This window comes from Biomphalaria glabrata, chromosome 14 (genome assembly GCF_947242115.1).
Source record: "Biomphalaria glabrata chromosome 14, xgBioGlab47.1, whole genome shotgun sequence".
Lineage (NCBI taxonomy): Eukaryota > Metazoa > Mollusca > Gastropoda > Planorbidae > Biomphalaria > Biomphalaria glabrata.
This window is the reverse complement of record NC_074724.1, coordinates 27,073,526-27,090,943: the sequence shown is the minus strand read 5'-3', so window position 1 is coordinate 27,090,943 and position 17,418 is coordinate 27,073,526. Positions and strand designations below refer to the sequence as shown.

Sequence of the window (17,418 nt, the reverse complement as noted above, 5' to 3'; positions counted from 1 at the left end):
CAAAATATGTAGGTCATAGCTGGGGCTGCGTATCCACAGGAAATACTGAATTCCTCATTGATCTTCAGATTCGAAAAAAAGACTTATTATTATTATAACTTTGTATGCACAAACTCATGCATTGATTCTAGATTTTCATTATATCTGAAAATTTTATTTTTAATAGCTTTTTTTTTTTACCCTTGTGTTCAATATATTCAATTCAATATACATAAAGTGTTGATTAACTATGTATGGCATAAGCCATTTTGAAAGGTTTATGATAGCTTTGTGCACTTTTCAGCCTTGTGAAATCAAATTTCTATTCTTTTTTGCTTGAAGCACAAACTATTTTTAGTGAACGATTTGTCGCGTGAACGATTTGTCGTGAACCAACTGTCGGTGAACAAGTTGTCTGTGAGCGAATAGTCCGTGAGCGAATAGTCGCGTGAACGAATTGTCGGGTGAACGAAATGTCAGTGAACGAATTGTCGTGGAACCCTATTTTTAGCATCCCCATTAAAAGTAAAAGCAGACATTAGTCTTTTTTAGTCTGTTGGTCACATTTAGATCTCAAAAACTAGAACAGCTATTGAAAATCTGATTTCACTATCCTTTCTGGCTTGTAAAGTTTAGGCGCAGTGGCTACTTTTTGTCTTCTGAAAGCGAACTGTTTAATTTTTAAAATTAATTATGCTTGTCTTCCTTTATGTAAGAACTCTTATTCTCTACACAAGGCTTATCTCCTCTAGTAGGCTTAATAACTCATTATTTCTAATAAAAAGTAATCTGCTATTTGTTTACAAGATTGATTTATATTTGCAGAAATTGGTTGAATGACATGGCCTTTTTTTTTTTTTTAAACAAAGCGTAGATCAACTCTCTTTGTCTGTCTGTCTGGTAAAAAGTTTTTATACATTATTTCTGCCAACATAAGAATCAATTTAAAAAAATGAACCAATTAGTTAATTAACTATTGGTAATTAATTATTTTGTTTGGTATCTCAAACAAAGGAAAGAAAGTGTACTTGAGTGAAGCGGTTGTATAAGCTGAATTAGTCCCCTTATAGTTCGACACTATGAATTGAAACAAAGCAATATATAACTATACAATCTTCTTCTCTAGTCATATGTGCCCCACTAGCAGAGTGGTTAAATGCATCAATGCATAAAAAAAGCAATATTGGCTCTTAGGCTAGTTGATCCAGTTTAAGTACACACTAACAACAATAGGAAAAGAAAAAGACAAAATCTAATGACATAGTGTCATAGTATGTATTTATTGTCTATTCTCAGATCATAACTCTACACACAAAAATATAAACATACCCAGAAATAGTTGTGACATGACAAGTTCTGTTAAAATGACGAAATAGTAAAGAGCCGAAGCACTTTTTTTTTTTGGTATGCCAAAACTAAAAACAGTTAAGTCTTTAGAAATACAAATCAATTTTATCCATGTACCTCTATACAAAGTATTAAAAGAAAAAAAAAAAAAACAGAACTCAAGATATGGAAAGATGAAAAAAAACTACAAAACATGAAGTCTGAATCTGACAAAGCATATCACATATTTCTTACATTTACAGTTACATTTTGAAGCCTGAACTCATTTGGTATAGTATAATAGTGTACATAAAAATGTCAATATAAAATCTAAAGTAGGGCACTGTTAAAAACAAGAACAACTGATTAATTCTAATGTCTGCCATCACTTCCTTTATTTTCATCTACAACTCCATTAGTTGAGCAGCTGTTGTTTATGACATCTTAAACATAAAATGCATCAATTTTGATTGAATTATTTGCTTTATGTTTGATTGGATTTCAGAGTCAATTGAACTGTAGTTTATACCAATTGACCCTTCCCACCATCCTAGAATTTATTTTAGGTATTCCCTTACACTTTTAAGCTTTGTTTTGTAAGGGAGATAACTGATGACGTGCACAAGGTATTAGTACTAGCATTAACAAAGTTAGCTATGATAGAATTTAAAAGAAAAGCTTTTTTTTTTTTAATTCTGATTTGTTAATATGGATTGCACATCAACACAAACAACTTAAAATATTTTTCTTATTGTAGACTAAACAAATCTAAACCTGAATAAAATGTACAATTTTAAATTGCTAAATTTCATATACATGTTGTGATAAAATAATCAAATGCAACATTTATATATGTTAAATTTAAAATAGTGATAATATCCATATGATATTATCATATCACAATACTGAAAAAAAAAAATACAGAAATGAAAAACCCACAAAAATGTCAACAAAAAAACAACATTCAAGGAATAAATCTTGAAAAATGCTGTTTCTGTTGCATCATTACATTGATTTGTCGACTCATTTACTTTTCAAGCAAGATAAATTAAAACTTTGTTTTAACTGTCATAAAATATTTTAGCCAATTGATATCTGATTATAAATGCCACGCCACTGCAAATAATCTGAAAAAAAAAAAGAAGGTACAAATTTAGCTAAAAATAAAGGAATCAAATAATAGATACAGTTTCTTATAAAATAAGTTTTCCTATTCAGAACTGTGTGCAGATGATAGTAAGTATACCAGCTTCTATGACCAAATTTAATTGAGGGCTTTATGTGGCTAACACATTGATTTAATGTCTTTACTTCAAAAGTGCCATAGTTAGACTTGAAAATGCCCAAATAGCTATTGGGAGGCAGTGAGAGAGTGCCTTTCTTTCTTCTAGTAATTTTGTCCAATCTTTGGTTTTACCCAAGCATGATGAAATATTGAGTGACTTTTAACTTAATTTAATTACTGATGCTGTAAAATTCATAAATGGCAAACTAAAAGGTGAAGGATTTACTTTGATTTAATTGACTTTATAGTGACAGAAATAAAAGTTAACAAATGTACATTTTGCAGAGATTAGGTTAAGGAAAATGAAAATTTGGGGCTATCAGGCAGTTTTGTGCTCCAACTGAAACTATTCAATCCCATGTGAGTTCACAAACCTGCTTGGCTTTTCAGTGGCTTTTCAACTAACTTGATAACACTTTAATCCACCTTTAAGCATTTTGTTTACAGGGGAAACTGTTATGGAGTCTTCTATACTTATCGTCCCAATTGTGTATTCCAATTGTCACTTCTTCTAAATGACTATTTCCTGTCTTATTCTATCTACTCTTTTGGTTTCGAGAGTACTACTCAAATTACTTTCTCAATTTCTCTATTAAATATGTATTCCAACAGCAGTTAATTTAGCGCATGAACAGTTAAAATGCAGTCCAGTTTTCAGCTTGTGTCCAATCTAGAGTGATATGGGACAACAATAGGCACACAGCCAACCTAACAGTTTGATTTTTTGTATCTTGCTTGTGTCAGCACCCAGCCAAAAGTGAACTATGACACGAGCACAAGGACGAAGTCACCTCATGGCTGCTAATAATTTAGAAATGACTGAAAGTGAACTAGTCTCTATTGACTTTCTTTAGACCACGGAAGCTAGTTAATGTAGTTATTTACAATTGTTAAAAATATATATAGAAAAAAAGTGATTTGAAATTCATTTTATAAGTCCATGAATAAAAATTCTATATTCACTATATTCTACTGTAGATTTAAAGCATGAACAAATGATTAACTTAAAATTGTGCAAGCTCAAAATTATACAGGATGGTCTCACATTAATATTTACTCGACACTCATACTGCCTATGGTGAAAAGCACATGTGATTTTTGCCTTTAGAGAGAAAAATGTGGCAAGCCGCTGTTGAAAGTAAAGAAAACCAAGAACCCCCTTTCAGACCTCACGCTCTATAGGGCTGAGGATGTAAAGGTCATGTGTTTCTGTGGCCCAGGGTTAATGAGGGTGTCATTTGGTTAGCACAGTGACCAACTGCTTTTTAACCCACCCACTGGTGAAATGAACCTTTAAAAATGTGTTCAATCTTGACTGTTACATATGTCATCTTGTTTTCAACAAACTAATTCTATCGTTTTTAAGATGTTTTTTTTTAGAATGTAGAGCACATTTGAAAATGTATTTTATTTTGTTGCAAATTCCATCAGTGAAATTAATAATTTTTATTTGTATGCTGATTTAACAAAAAAAAAAATCATGTTATGAAGTTTATATTTTTTAAGTATAGTCCTACAAAGATCACTGACCTGTATAGCTAGGAGTATTATCACCAATGTTTGTTCATGCAGAGGTCCAAAGGTTCTCAAAATGAAATTATTTAATGTAAAATTATTTACCTGAAACAAAGTAAAAAAAAATGCAATGTCAAGGAAATGAAGCTTGAACAAAAACTTCTTTTGAAATCGAAATAAAATGTGTTCTAAATATTATAACAAAACTGATGCAGTTTTTAGTGATATGACAAGGTATATTAATGCATAACATTTCTTTATGTTTCACAAAAAAAAAAAAAAAAAAAAAAAAAAAAAAAAAGCTCGCAGAGTCATATAAGATAAATATAAAAAGAAAAATAAGTCTAGAATGTGTAGAGGTATATTTACTCAAATTCGAGGACATTTATTCAGCATTGATGGTCATCGCTTGGATTATATAGCACAACTTAATAAACAGGTGAACTTGAATAAAGACCTCTAAGTCTTCAAGGGATTACTACTTTACTTTAATGTTGTCTATAAGTAAGATGATTTGTTATTGTCTTATTCTTGGAGTACTTCAGAACTCAGGAATATTTGTCAAACCAACACAAGGATCAGACTGGTGGCCTGTTTGGTCGTAACCACAGTCTGTTTGGATTCTAATATTTGAATTAAAAAATTAAAGGGCTATTCACAGAGAAGTGATCCAATTGGAACTAACTAGACATCTCATACAGAATTTAAAGATGGAGGAAGACAGAATAAATTTGAGGGAAATGAGGACATGTGGAAATCAAGACATTTAGGCACTGCATTAGGCAATTTATTTGTCATGAAAATTAGGTGCCTTTCTTCTCCAAACCTCTTACCCAGAAAAGAAATAGAAAATTTAAAAAAAACTTTTTTTTTTTAGAAAAACAAAGCTTATATTAAACATACTTGTATCAATTAGTTTGGATTAGTCATGTAATAGATCTAGACTAACAATAAAAAAGCATTTATAAAAATAAAAAAAGGGGTAACGACCTGAATTCAAACTTATGGCACAGTAACCCCACGGCTAGTGGAGAGCTTGTGAACATGGAAGATTGTATAGTTATCTATTATTTCTATAGTCTGTTTATGGCACAATTAGGAATTAAATTTTTGTTTAGAAAATAGGGGAAGTTTTTACTTAGTGACAATGACATGACTTTAAAACAAGGATAGGGTTTTAGAGTCAGAATGAAACAGAAGTCTACATAAACAGACGGCTTTCATGTCATTGTAGAAATAAGTAGCATTTTATGAACGTAGCTGACATTCAACAGTTCCATTCATTGTTATTAAACTTGTTCGATATTCAGTATCAGTGTCTACTAACTTGGATTGATTGTTCAGCCTTTTGCTGATGTTAGTGGATTCTACATTTCATTGAGTGTTACCTCCATTCTATTTTTCATGTGTGCACTAAGACTCAGATGATGACCTATAAATGGGACTGATTAAACTTATAACACCACTTCAGTCAACTACAGTTTCTTTCCCTTGTTTAAGATACCAATAGCTCATTAACAAATTGGTTAATTTTCTAAAATGATTCCTGTCTTGTCAAGTAAAAGAAACAATTGCGCAATATTTCAACTTTACCCGAGATTGGGTGAGGAAGAAATAAAGTGTACAAACGTTTTACCAGACAGATAGACAAAGTTGATATAAGCTTTGTAAAAATTAATCAAAATTATCTCTTATTTTCATATTTCCTATCTATTAAGATACTTGATACCTGTGTATACAAACCATTTTCTCCAACTCCTTCCTTTACTGATATCAAACGAAAAAGAGAAAAAAGTTTGACAAAAATCTGGCCCATTTTATTTAGACTGCCAGTTTTGTATACTGTATAGCTTGCATCTAATTTCCCAAGCTCTGGATTAAGCCTAATGAGAAAAAGAAAAACTAAACAAGTACTGAAAATAATGTTACTTGAAATATGTCTAAAAAAAAAGTATATATGCAAATCATTGTAAAACCATTTTTAGTTGTTGTCTTCTATTATTGCTAACAACTTAATATACTATATATTTTATTTCATTATGACTGGTAGGCTTAACCAAATTTTAAAAAAATGTAAAGCTTATTAATTTTATTGACAAAAGATGTTAAGTTTTCCGTGCAAGTTCAGGTAACATATTCTATGCCTGAATGTTTTTGTCCTATATAAGGTACCGTATGAATAAGTATTTTATGTGGCCATAAATCTAAGGCCATATTACAAGGTCTTCAGGGCTTTTAAAGACCTTCCTTCAGGGAATAGTACCAGGAAAAAGAAGAAGAGGCAGACAGAGAAAGCGATGGGAAGACAACATAAAAGAATGGACGGGCCTGCCATTGAAAGAGGTTCTAACTAAGGCAAAAGACAGAGAGGAATGGAGAAAGACGGTCGACAAATATTGCATGGTGCCCCAACTGTCCAACAGACTAAGGGATAGGTGAAGGTAAAGGTAAGTTATTTTATGTATTTTTATTATTTCTACTTCTGTCCTTATTGAGAACTGTTACAAGTCCTACGACACACTGGAACTAAATAAATAAAGCCATATTTCATGAGTTTAAGCTTTTTACAGATAATTATGATGATCATGAATAACCTAAGATATCCATTTCCTGGTTATTTCTGTCAAGGAGTTGACTTTTGAGTTTTTTGGCCCATCGGCACATTTCAGGGAACTAACAAAACAAAACAGGTTAATCTAAAGGGAGGACAAAGATCACTAAAACAAAACAAAAACCATTACTGAATGAAAAAAAAAACAGATCATCACTTACCTAGGTAATCTATGGCGTGGACAAGGGACAAAATGGAACAATTGAGGAATGGAGTAAATAAAATTAATGACTTGTGGAATGAAAAAGAGCAGCATTGTTTTACTGAAATGGGAAAGAATGCCAACCACAGCAAAGGTCATGCCTGAAAAATAGCAGTAGGTGTCTCCGACAAATACCCGGGAAGGGTACCTACAAAAAGAAAGAAAAAGAGATTTTTAACTCTAAAATTTATCTCTATTGAATAATAATGAGGATTTTCATCAGACCACTACAAAATTAAAAAAAACAAAAAACAATTAACCTTATCTAGTAACTGAAACTAATAATATAAAAAGACAATTAATCAAGTCACTGAAACTAATAATAAGGAAGACTATTATACCAGTTATGAAAAAGTAACGCTGTACTGACTGCCAGGAAAGGCATCATGAAATATATGGAGAACACATGTCCCATTCGATGTTCACCTAGAGAAGACATTGCACAGGATGTTCAGTAAGACTAGAATAAATAAATAATCTTATTCAAATACATAGAAAGCTAAAATAAAACATAATTTTTCTTATTTATAAATCACAAAATATTTCTTTCCCTCTATCAAACATAAAGACCTATTGGAGGTGTTACATAGCAAAGAAGGTTGGAGAGGCTCACAGAGCTTTTTTATCCTTTGCTTTGAACCCTTCTTGGAATCTGTAAGATCTGACCCCTCTATTATTGGAATAAATATACCGGGACGTTCCTTCTCAACCATCAAAGTCAAAGCCTATGTGGATGATACATCCTTTTTTCCATCTTCAGAGCAAGATATCAAGAATATACTAAAGAAATTTACACTTTTCGGAGAAGCTAGTGGTTCAAAAATAAATATAAATAAATCCTCAGTAATGGGACTAGGGAAATGGAAATTCAAAGAGAATTGCGCTTTCAAAATTGTAGATAAAATCAAGATTTGTGGTATTGTCTATACCTGTAATCCTTTGTTCTATTGTAAAGAACAGTGGGAGAATATTTTTGTCAAAGCCTCAAACTTAATTAAACTTTATCAGCACACAGGTTCTACAATATTTGGTAGAGCTGTATTGATAAATAGTTTGGTCATTCCAAAGATTGTCTATTTAGCTAACATTACAGAGCCACCTCCTAACTTCATAAACAAGCTGAAAAAGTTAGTTAGAAGCTTTATATTTAAAAACACTATTAGGAGCATTAAGCACACTACACTCATTCAAAACAAAGAGGATGGGGGGATAAACTTGCAAGATGTTAAAACAAAAATACATTCACTAAGGCTAAAATTTGTAGGTCAAGTAGTTAGAAACCCAACAAACTTTCCCTTGACAATTTACTATTATGGTTTAAGATGAAGTAGCCTTCTTCCAATACACAATGATACTCCTCACTATTTTGGTACAGTTACTCATCCATTTTACAGATCTATTTCAAGAATTTTACCTGGTAATGAACATTTAATACACAACAAAACCAAAGAATCATACACAACACTTAAAAAGCTGTTACATGAAAGCCTAGTGAATAGGATTAAGTGGGGGAGAGTTCTTGGGGTGACAGAATTCAAGGACACATTCATAAACCTACACAGCAAACATATCCCACCAAAAGCTAGAGAGATAAGTTATAGACTTATCTTTGGGATGACCCCTATGGTTACAAAAAATACCTGTGAATTATGAGAACTTACAATTAAGAGCCTATTAAAAAAAAAAAAAAAAAAAAAAAAAAAAAAAAAAAAAAAAAAGCCCACTAAAGAGGCAAGATGGCCCATAAAAGAGGCATATAGAGCCCCAAAAAGAGGCAAAGAAAAGAGGCCTAAGGCCCAAGGATTCCTATGATGATAAAGCTAAAATTGAATAGCACAAATTCTGAGGTTTCCTTTTTAGAAAAAAAAAAAAAAAATTAAAAAAAAGAGAGGAAAAAAAAACAAAACAAGATGTTCTATTACAGTTCCCCTTTCAGACCATGCGGTCTATAGGGCAGATGATATAAAGATCATCTTTTCTGTGGCCTATGGTTAACTAAAGCATAGTGTGGACAGCATAATGAGACCAACCCCCTTTACTTTTCTCCTACTAATGTCAAGTACCTATTAGAGCTGGGTGGACTCAGAGACACCTTAAATATCCCAAAAGTGAAAATCCCAGTCTTCATCAGAATACGAACCTGGGACCCCACAGCCACCGTGCCTTGTTTTATTAAAAGCATGTTCATGTTTTGATCATGTTCTTTTTTAATAAAAATTTCTGCTTGTGGATTTAAAGCCAGAATTGGATACAATCTTCAGCCACATTATTTTTTAGTTCAGCTTTTTTATTAAATGTATTTTCAAATAACCTAAGAACAAAGCAACAACCAATCAGGCTAAACATGCTAATAGTTTTACAAATAATGTTTTTAGAATTAAATTAAAAAAGGATAACTAGGTACATGTTTTAGTTTTTCTTACCTTGCATTTCTGTGAAGTTAAAAATAAGCACAGATAGACTTATCACGCAGGACTGTCCAACTTCCAATCCATTAACACCGGAATGAATATTTATAGCATTAGTGCAGAATACAGCCAACATACCCATATAAAGATAATACAGTGGCCCTGTAGGTACAGTATCCAACAACAAAAAAATTATTGTAGAATCAGGAGTCAAACAAATTAAAATTGTAAACAAATATTTTCATTTTACAATTGTAATCTCTTTTTCAAACCTTCAAAAATAATTTTTTTTTTCCATTGAAAAGTCAAATTCTGGTACCAATTTATTACAAGAAAAAATACAATGACTATGGAATGATTGTTGATTTGCTGTTGTTTTATAATATTTCTTTTTATTAAAAAGAAAGATTTTTCAAACACTTGTGGAAGCCTATCATTAAAAAAATAAAAACACCTTTTCTGTACCAATAACTTATGGAAATGACTGGCTGAGTTGAGCATTAGAGTATACTGTTGGCTACCTAAATAGTTTAGGGATAGTTTCCTCTCTTAAGCGCTTCCGGGATGATGAGTACTTGAATATAAACAAACTCCAATAGAGGTAACATCGAACTCAATTCCCTAAGTAAAACTTTCCCCTATTCCCGAAACAAAAAACTAGATATAAACATCAAATAGGTACCTAAGTTTAGGTCAAACCCTAAGAGCCAACGCAGCTGTTTGGGCATGATAACATTGGTAGCATTGATGTTGATAAAATAAACAGTCAGCAGAGGCAGTGAGGCAAAGGTAGGCAGGAGAAGCTTGTGGCGCCACCTCAAGTCAAGAACATCGTCAGCAAAACCCAAGAAAACCATGCAGCATATAGACAGCAGAGCAGCCAAATAATGAATATACTGGAAGAGAGGGAAAAAAAAAACAATATTTATAATAAAAGATGTTATGAACAATAGACTCTAGTTATTAACTCTTTTACTCCGTAAGGACGCTCCAATAGTTGATTTTAACCAGCTATAAAGCTCTGATCAACACTGGCAACATGGGTGTTTTAAAATATTTTTGTCCTCCCGTATAAATTTTTAATAGCTTAAAACATTATCTTGGATAGTTTCCCTTTGCTAAACATCCAAAATTTCCTTCTTTCAATGTGTTTTTACAGTGAAAGATTTTTTGAAAGAGTGGGGTCTTAAAAAGGTTCTATTTTCTTTAGATTTATGTTCTGGGTGATAGTGATAGGGGATAATGAGCTCAGAACGTTCGTTTTATGTGTTTTTAAATGGTTTTCATATAAAGTTATGTGGAAATATGAATAAATATCATAAATAATTTTTTTTGTCCTACTGTGGATCATAATATATTTCCAGATCTAATATAGACCCAGAGTTGTTGACTTGGCCATGGTGGTCAATTTTCATTTTTCCAATAGTAGTAACATTGATAATTAACTCAAAATTTCCATTTGTGTTTTAGAAATGTTTTCTCTATGACAATATGGATAAATATGATTAAAAAAATATTTATTTTCAATATGGATCATAAAATTTTTCCAAGATCAGGTCTCAATCTAGATCCTGGAGGCTTTTTCGCAGTCAGTAAGTTTTTTATTTTTAAATTTCAAACATTAATATAAAAATAATTTTTGTTTTATAAAAATTGCTTTGTGCTATATAAAAAGGGCATGCATTCCTTTTTCATTCTATACTAAATAATTATAAAATATATCATTTTCTAATAAAAAGTTACAAAAGTTTGATCTAAGCATTCATTTCACTCAGAAAGGGAAAAAAATATAATTCCGGAGTCAAAGAGTTAAAACAATACACAGTGTGAATTTTAATCTTATATGTATTTTAATTGTGTTGGCAGAATACACAATGTAAATAATGTTCCTGGAGGTCACTCACAAAGGCTGCGAATTAGACTTTTGAGACCAAAAGAGGACAGGCGCAGACGGCAAAAAGAAAATCTTAATCGACCACCAGCAGACAATGGTTATGCTTGCCCTGGATGTGGCAAAATATGTAGATCACAGCTGGGGCTGCATAGCCATGGGAAATACTGTATTCCTCATTAATCTTTGGACTCAAAGACAAGCCTTATTATTGTTTCATCCTCTTCCGGATTCTTACACTCTTTCAGCATTTGTGCCATTCCATATTCACACTAAGCTGTGCACCCAATGTAACAAAGGGCCTACTGCATTCTGTATAAGTCTAACTATACATCCACCCCAGTGGCCCAACAGACCACACCCGGCCTCAGTACATCCTTCCATTCAGATCTCTTCTGAGCCTTTCACCTCCATGCCCAAGCTGTTGTAGATCTGTCTCCATATCGTCAATCCATTGTATTTGTGGATTACCTTTGGGTTGCCTGCATTCTGGTTTTTTGCTGGTATACATTTTTTGCTCCTCTGGTCTCTGACTTTCTTTCAAGTTGACCTGCCCAGTGTAGTCTTTCTTATTTCCATCACTATGCATACAATTGATATATCTCTTAGTTAGTGCATGTCCTCCACCTAGTTTCATTTTGTAGTATAAATCTAACTATGTCTTTTAAAAAGAAATCATAGCTTCAAAATTAAAAACAGCACCAGGGACCAAGTTTTTAAGAGAGAAAGTAGTGAATTAAAATGCTACGAAAATAAGGGCATGCGCCGACCGAGGCTCGAACCTGTGACACTGGATTCGACACCACCGCCTAGCGATAACGCACCAAGCGAAACTAGCCTCTAGACCATCGGAATGTCCACATTGGACATTCCGATGGTCTAGAGGCTAGTTTCGCTTGGTGCGTTATCGCTAGGCGGTGGTGTCGAATCCAGTGTCACAGGTTCGAGCCTCGGTCGGCGCATGCCCTTATTTTCGTAGCATTTTAATTCACTACTTTCTCTCTTAAAAACTTGGTCCCTGGTGCTGTTATTCATTTATGTTTAATATATGTATGTATCATTTGTTTCAGCACCTAGCTTCAACTCTATGTTTACATTCAAAATTAAAAATGTATCTATCTGGCATACATGTTTAAAAACATACCTCATGATGAGGAAATTTGCCAGGTGTATTATCTGCCAGCTGTTTGTAGAATGGCATCGGCATGAAGAGAAACATTGTGCAAAGAAAAACTGCACCACACACCACACCTAACGCCTCAGGTCTGTAGGATGTAAAATTGTCTCAAAGTTAAATAGATTTTAAATGTCAAGATATTTACAGTTGAACATTGATTTTTAAAAAATGTGAAGGGATTAGAAGATATTTGAAATATGGAAAGGCTCTATTTAAAAATGTGGATATCTAAATAATAGATCTAGATCAATGGTGTGATTCACTAGTTCAACATTACAAATGATATAACATGACAAAGTAAACTTTCACAACCAGGGACAAACATAATTGAGAGACCAATCACTGAGACCTCACTACATTATTGTCACATTTTTATTTCCATGTTTGTACAAAATCACATCATCAGAAATGCACAACTCCAATATTCCTGACCAGGGTTGCTGCATGGTTGTGTGGTATGTGCTCTGTCATCTCGATGGTCCAGTGTTCAAATCCTGCTTGCTACCATCCCCTGTCATAGGTTTGATCTACAACTCAATAATCTCCCTTTTTTTATGTAAGATCTGAAAGTCATGTCTGGGAACTTTCATTGTAATGACCAGAAGTTCACATGTATACAACCTTTCATTTTTACTGTTTTCCATACTAGCTCTTTAGAACTCTCTTGTTGGCTAATTATCATGAAGCAGACTAAAAATATCTCTTTGAAAACAAGACACATATTTTCTAGTCTATATTGCTTTAAGGGTGCCCATCTGAGGTTTTCATTTTTCTATTAAAAAAAACAACAAAAAAAAAAAACCCTTGTGGACATCATTTGCATACACGAAAATATTTTAAAAAGAAAGATAAGCAGGCTAAGAAAATTTGACCTCTTTCTGTAACAACGCTCCCAGTGTTGATTTGATCTGGCCCTAGTTTGTGGTGATTTAAAATTTATTTTTGTTTATTTTTTATTTCACAAACTTTCTATTGAATAGTTAAACATCCAGAATAACTTCCTTTCAACATGTTGTTTACCAAGAGGGATGCTGAGAATGAGAGGGGGTCTTAAAAAGGCTCTATTTCCTTAAGATGGATGCTACGGATGGTGGTGACATAGGATAACAAGACAATCATGATGTGTTTTTAAATGTATAGATAAACAGATAGCCCAAGATTTTTTTTTCTATTAATGTGTTTTAAATGTGTTTTATATATATATAACATTTTGTCACAGTATAAATATGATAACAAAAATGTTCACTTAGGATCATAAAATTTTTCATAGATCTAGTCTAGATCAAGATTCTGGAGACATGTCTACAGTCAATAATTTTTTATTTTTAATTCTCATAAATCAATATTTAAATTAATTTTGGTTTTATAAATATTCATTAGCATTATATAAAAAGGGGCACGCATTATCCTTTAATTCTATAATAAATATAACATTTTCTGATAACAAACAAACAAAAAGTTATATAAGTTAAATAGAAGCATGGTTTCACTCTCTGAAAGGAGAAAAGGTTAATTCTGCCCAAATGTGGAAAATAATTCCAGCAAGAAAGAGCTAGCCCAGCTTTGTTGTGGGAGAAAGAGGGAGAACTGTAGTTAAATCAAGGCCGCTACAACTAACTAGTATAAATTGTCACAATGTGACACAGAATGACCTGAAAAAACCCAAAGAAGGTCAACATGAGAAATTATGAAATTCAAATGTAAGCTGAAATGAGTTCTGTAACCAGCTGAAATACAAGGTATGACACTGAAACACAAGGGAAAGTCTCTGTATCTCTGTCAACTTGTGGTCCCATCTGGGGTATAGGCCACTGACCATCTTTCTCCTGGCGTCTAGGTTCTGGACAAGTCTCTTCAACTGTCCCCAAATCTTGCCCATCTGCTTTGAAATCTCAGCGCTGAGTATTTTTGGTCTCTCCCCTCTTCCTCTTGCCTTTGAGGGTTCCAGGTGAGAGCTTGTCTTGTGATGTTGGATGCAGGTGAGAGCTTGTCTTGTGATGTGGGTTCCAGGTGAGAGATTGTCTTGGGATGTTGGATGCAGGTGAGAGCTTGTCTTGTGATGTGGGTTCCAGGTGAGAGCTTGTCTTGTGATGTGGGTTCCAGGTGAGAGCTTGTCTTGTGATGTGGGTTCCAGGTGAGAACTTGTCTTGTGATGTTGGATGCAGGCTTACAATTGGTGTGGCCCATCCATCACCAGCCTTGCATCTTCAATGGGCCGATGCTTTGTTCTTTGCTTCAGTTCCTCATTAGTAATCTTGTCTGGACAGTGGATCATAAGAATCTTCCATAAGGCAGGTATAATAAATACCTGGATTTTGTTTAAGGTGGTGACAATGGTTCTCTTGGTTTCTGCTCCAATAAGTACTTTAGGCATAACAATGGTGCTGAAAAGTCTGATCTTGGTGATGGTGCTTATTTCCTTCAATCCCCAGATATTTATCAGCTAATGGAAGGCTGCTTACCATTGTGGGTTTTGATAACTGCATCTTTGCTCCATGGCAAGTAAAAGTGTGGTAGAAAAAAAATTGAATGTCCTAGACTTAGATCCTCCTGTGCCATTCAGTGCATATGTATGAAATTAGTCCTTTTGAGACGGTTTTTAGAGACAGTTTTGTGGATTTTAGTTTTGAGAGGGTGCCTGTCAAAGGTTTCCATTTTAGTGAATTGGAAATGGATTTTTATTTCTCTTCTTTCATCCAGAGAGATCAGGCCAGCGGTTTCCTCTGTAGCTCTTATGGGTGTTGTTTTTATTGCTCCTGTCATTGTATACAAATAATATAGTCCTATTTTTAGCCAGTTAGCAACTGTGGAATGGATGTAGAAATGATGACAACAAAGCTTTTCAAGTACTAACTCAGTTTTACCTCCTTCAGCTGCACAAATTTAGGTTTTCTGGTTCCCTGAGCCAGCATACCTCCAGCACCAAGTTTGCCTGCTTTTGAAGCTGCCGAAATGCATTGTTCTGGTACACTCCATAGTAAGAAAAATAAAAATGCAAGTCTAATATAGAAAGGGCTAGCAGAAAGGTAAATTCAAAGCAAATGTATCCCATGTAGTTTACTAATGTACTGGTAGTTGTCCTCTTTTCATCATATAATAAGATGTAGTAAACAATAGAAATGCACTTGGATAATCGACATTACGTTGACGAGTAGGGACCTAAGGTGTTGTGATGTAGCTTCAGATAGTTACTCCAACCTAGCCTGTAGGTGTATTGATTTGATGCACACAAAAATCTTTTTATGAACAAAAGCAAAGTAAATTTTACTAAAGAATATATTGAGGCTTTCAATATCAGTGTAGAAATAATAAAAATTAAATCACATGATGTCAAACAATTATCAGCATCTCTCTTAGCTAAACTTCTCACCATTCAATATTCAGAAGTTTTCTTGTCTGTCATCTTTTATCAGCCTTTCACCTTATTTATAGATCTAGATTACCTTTTAGTATTTTAGAAAAGGTACATGACTTCTTCTAAAGATGTAGATTCTAGATTGCAGATCTAGATCTAGAAGTATTCTTAATCTATAGACTATAGAGTAATAGAGTAAATAGACAGGTCAGACACAGTATATAGATCTAGCTAGATCTATTGTACATCTAGTTCTAGATCTATATAATCTATTATTAGTATTATACATCTAGATTCTAGATCTAGCTAGTATTAGTTAAAGTAATACACAGTAGTAATTACATCAGCCAATACTGGCAATACATTCACACACACTGTGACAATCCATAACACCAACTTCTCTAGTTATTAACTCTAGTATAGATATCTAGATCTAGATCTTGATTCTACTATCTAGGTCTGGTCTATCTGACTATATATAATCTATTCTATAGATAATAGTATAGATCTTTGACTAAACATTAACATAGACAACATAGTCATCTCTCTCTCTCTAGACTCTATGACTATGTCTATTGAGTAGAGTGTCACTTGACTAGTGACACTCTAGAGTAGTGTCTCTAGATTCTAGACATAGATTTATTAGATCTAGTACTAGATCTATCTACTACTCGTGAGTATTCTCTTACTTAGTTGTCTAGGTGATCATGATCTAGATTCTAGATCTAGATCTAGGACTTACATTTTGTTTTTATTTTCCTTGTTTAAATCGATACCACACAGATTTGCTTTTAAAAACATTTCTTTAAATTTTGGAATAATATTTAAACATAGGAAAAATGCAGTTAATGACATCACAGCATTAACTGCTATTGTCAGTCCGCTGTCTCCAAGTTCCATTTGTGTAAACTGATGTTAATTTTACATCAACGTAGAGTATAAGTATAGGAGAGTCTAGCTTCACTGCTTTGTTGGCTAGACATAGACTAGTACAAGCTGGTAAAAAGTGAAAGTAGATAGATCGAAATACAGTTCTCTGCAGTAGACTATTTTATATTTGTTGTGGTTCGGCTAAATCTCGAAATATTAAAGCGATCCCGATCTAGATACATACAAAAACCGCATAAAAAAACGAAGAGATTATAATTATAATATAGATCTAGACAGTATTAATTAATACAGCGATTGGACCCCACAAAATCAAAACAATGACCTGCTAACTACTGTTTAAAAAATGCAACTCAAGAAAACATTAAGAAACTAGAACAGACACAAAATAGAGCAGTGAGATTCATAACAAATGAATATTCACATTTGACTAGAGTAACGTGTACACCTTTAGTAAAAACACTAAATTTAGAAAGCCTTCAGGACAGAAGACTCAAAAGAAAAGTAGCAATTATACATAAAACACTGAACCATAATCTTAAAATACAAAAACAAAATTTAATAAAATACTCAGAAAGACACAAAGATAAACGCACGTTCCTCATCCCATATGCTAGGACAAATTTGTACAAATACTCCTTCTTCCCTAGTGCTACTAGAGCATGGAATGGGTTGCCTGAGCTAGCCAGAAAAACCAGTGACTTGGCAGAATTTAAGTCATTGGTTAATATGCATGACTAAATGCATGACGCGTAGGACGTAATCATCTTCTTTTTTGAAG

The 17,418-nt window shown here is 33.2% G+C and overlaps 2 protein-coding genes across 2 annotated transcripts in view; both read right to left on the bottom strand.

The window, feature by feature from the left end:
• LOC106055161 (selenoprotein S-like) overlaps positions 1 to 17,418 on the bottom strand; it is a 150,693-nt gene that overhangs the window by 53,900 nt on the left and 79,375 nt on the right. The gene's annotated exons all lie outside the window — the stretch shown is intronic.
• On the bottom strand, positions 1,241 to 16,754 carry LOC106055171 (UDP-N-acetylglucosamine--dolichyl-phosphate N-acetylglucosaminephosphotransferase-like). The gene is made up of 9 exons (XM_056010166.1): positions 16,492 to 16,754; positions 12,362 to 12,482; positions 10,009 to 10,222; positions 9,342 to 9,488; positions 7,260 to 7,344; positions 6,878 to 7,066; positions 5,835 to 5,988; positions 4,121 to 4,210; positions 1,241 to 2,432 (listed from the first exon to the last, which is right to left on the bottom strand). The coding sequence occupies exons 1-9, from the start codon at positions 16,647 to 16,649 to the stop codon at positions 2,367 to 2,369; spliced, it is 1,224 nt and encodes a 407-aa protein (XP_055866141.1). The 5' UTR covers positions 16,650 to 16,754; the 3' UTR covers positions 1,241 to 2,366.

Coding starts and splice junctions, on each gene's coding strand:
- LOC106055171 (XM_056010166.1), bottom strand. CDS start 16,649: ATGGAACTTGGAGACAGCGGACTGACAATAGCAGTTAATGCTGTGATG. Junction 9,489..10,008: donor AGGGTTTGACCTAAACTTAG/GTACCTATTTGA, acceptor CTGTACCTACAG/GGCCACTGTATTATCTTTAT. Junction 4,211..5,834: donor AAAATGGTTTGTATACACAG/GTATCAAGTATC, acceptor ACTTTGTTTCAG/GTAAATAATTTTACATTAAA.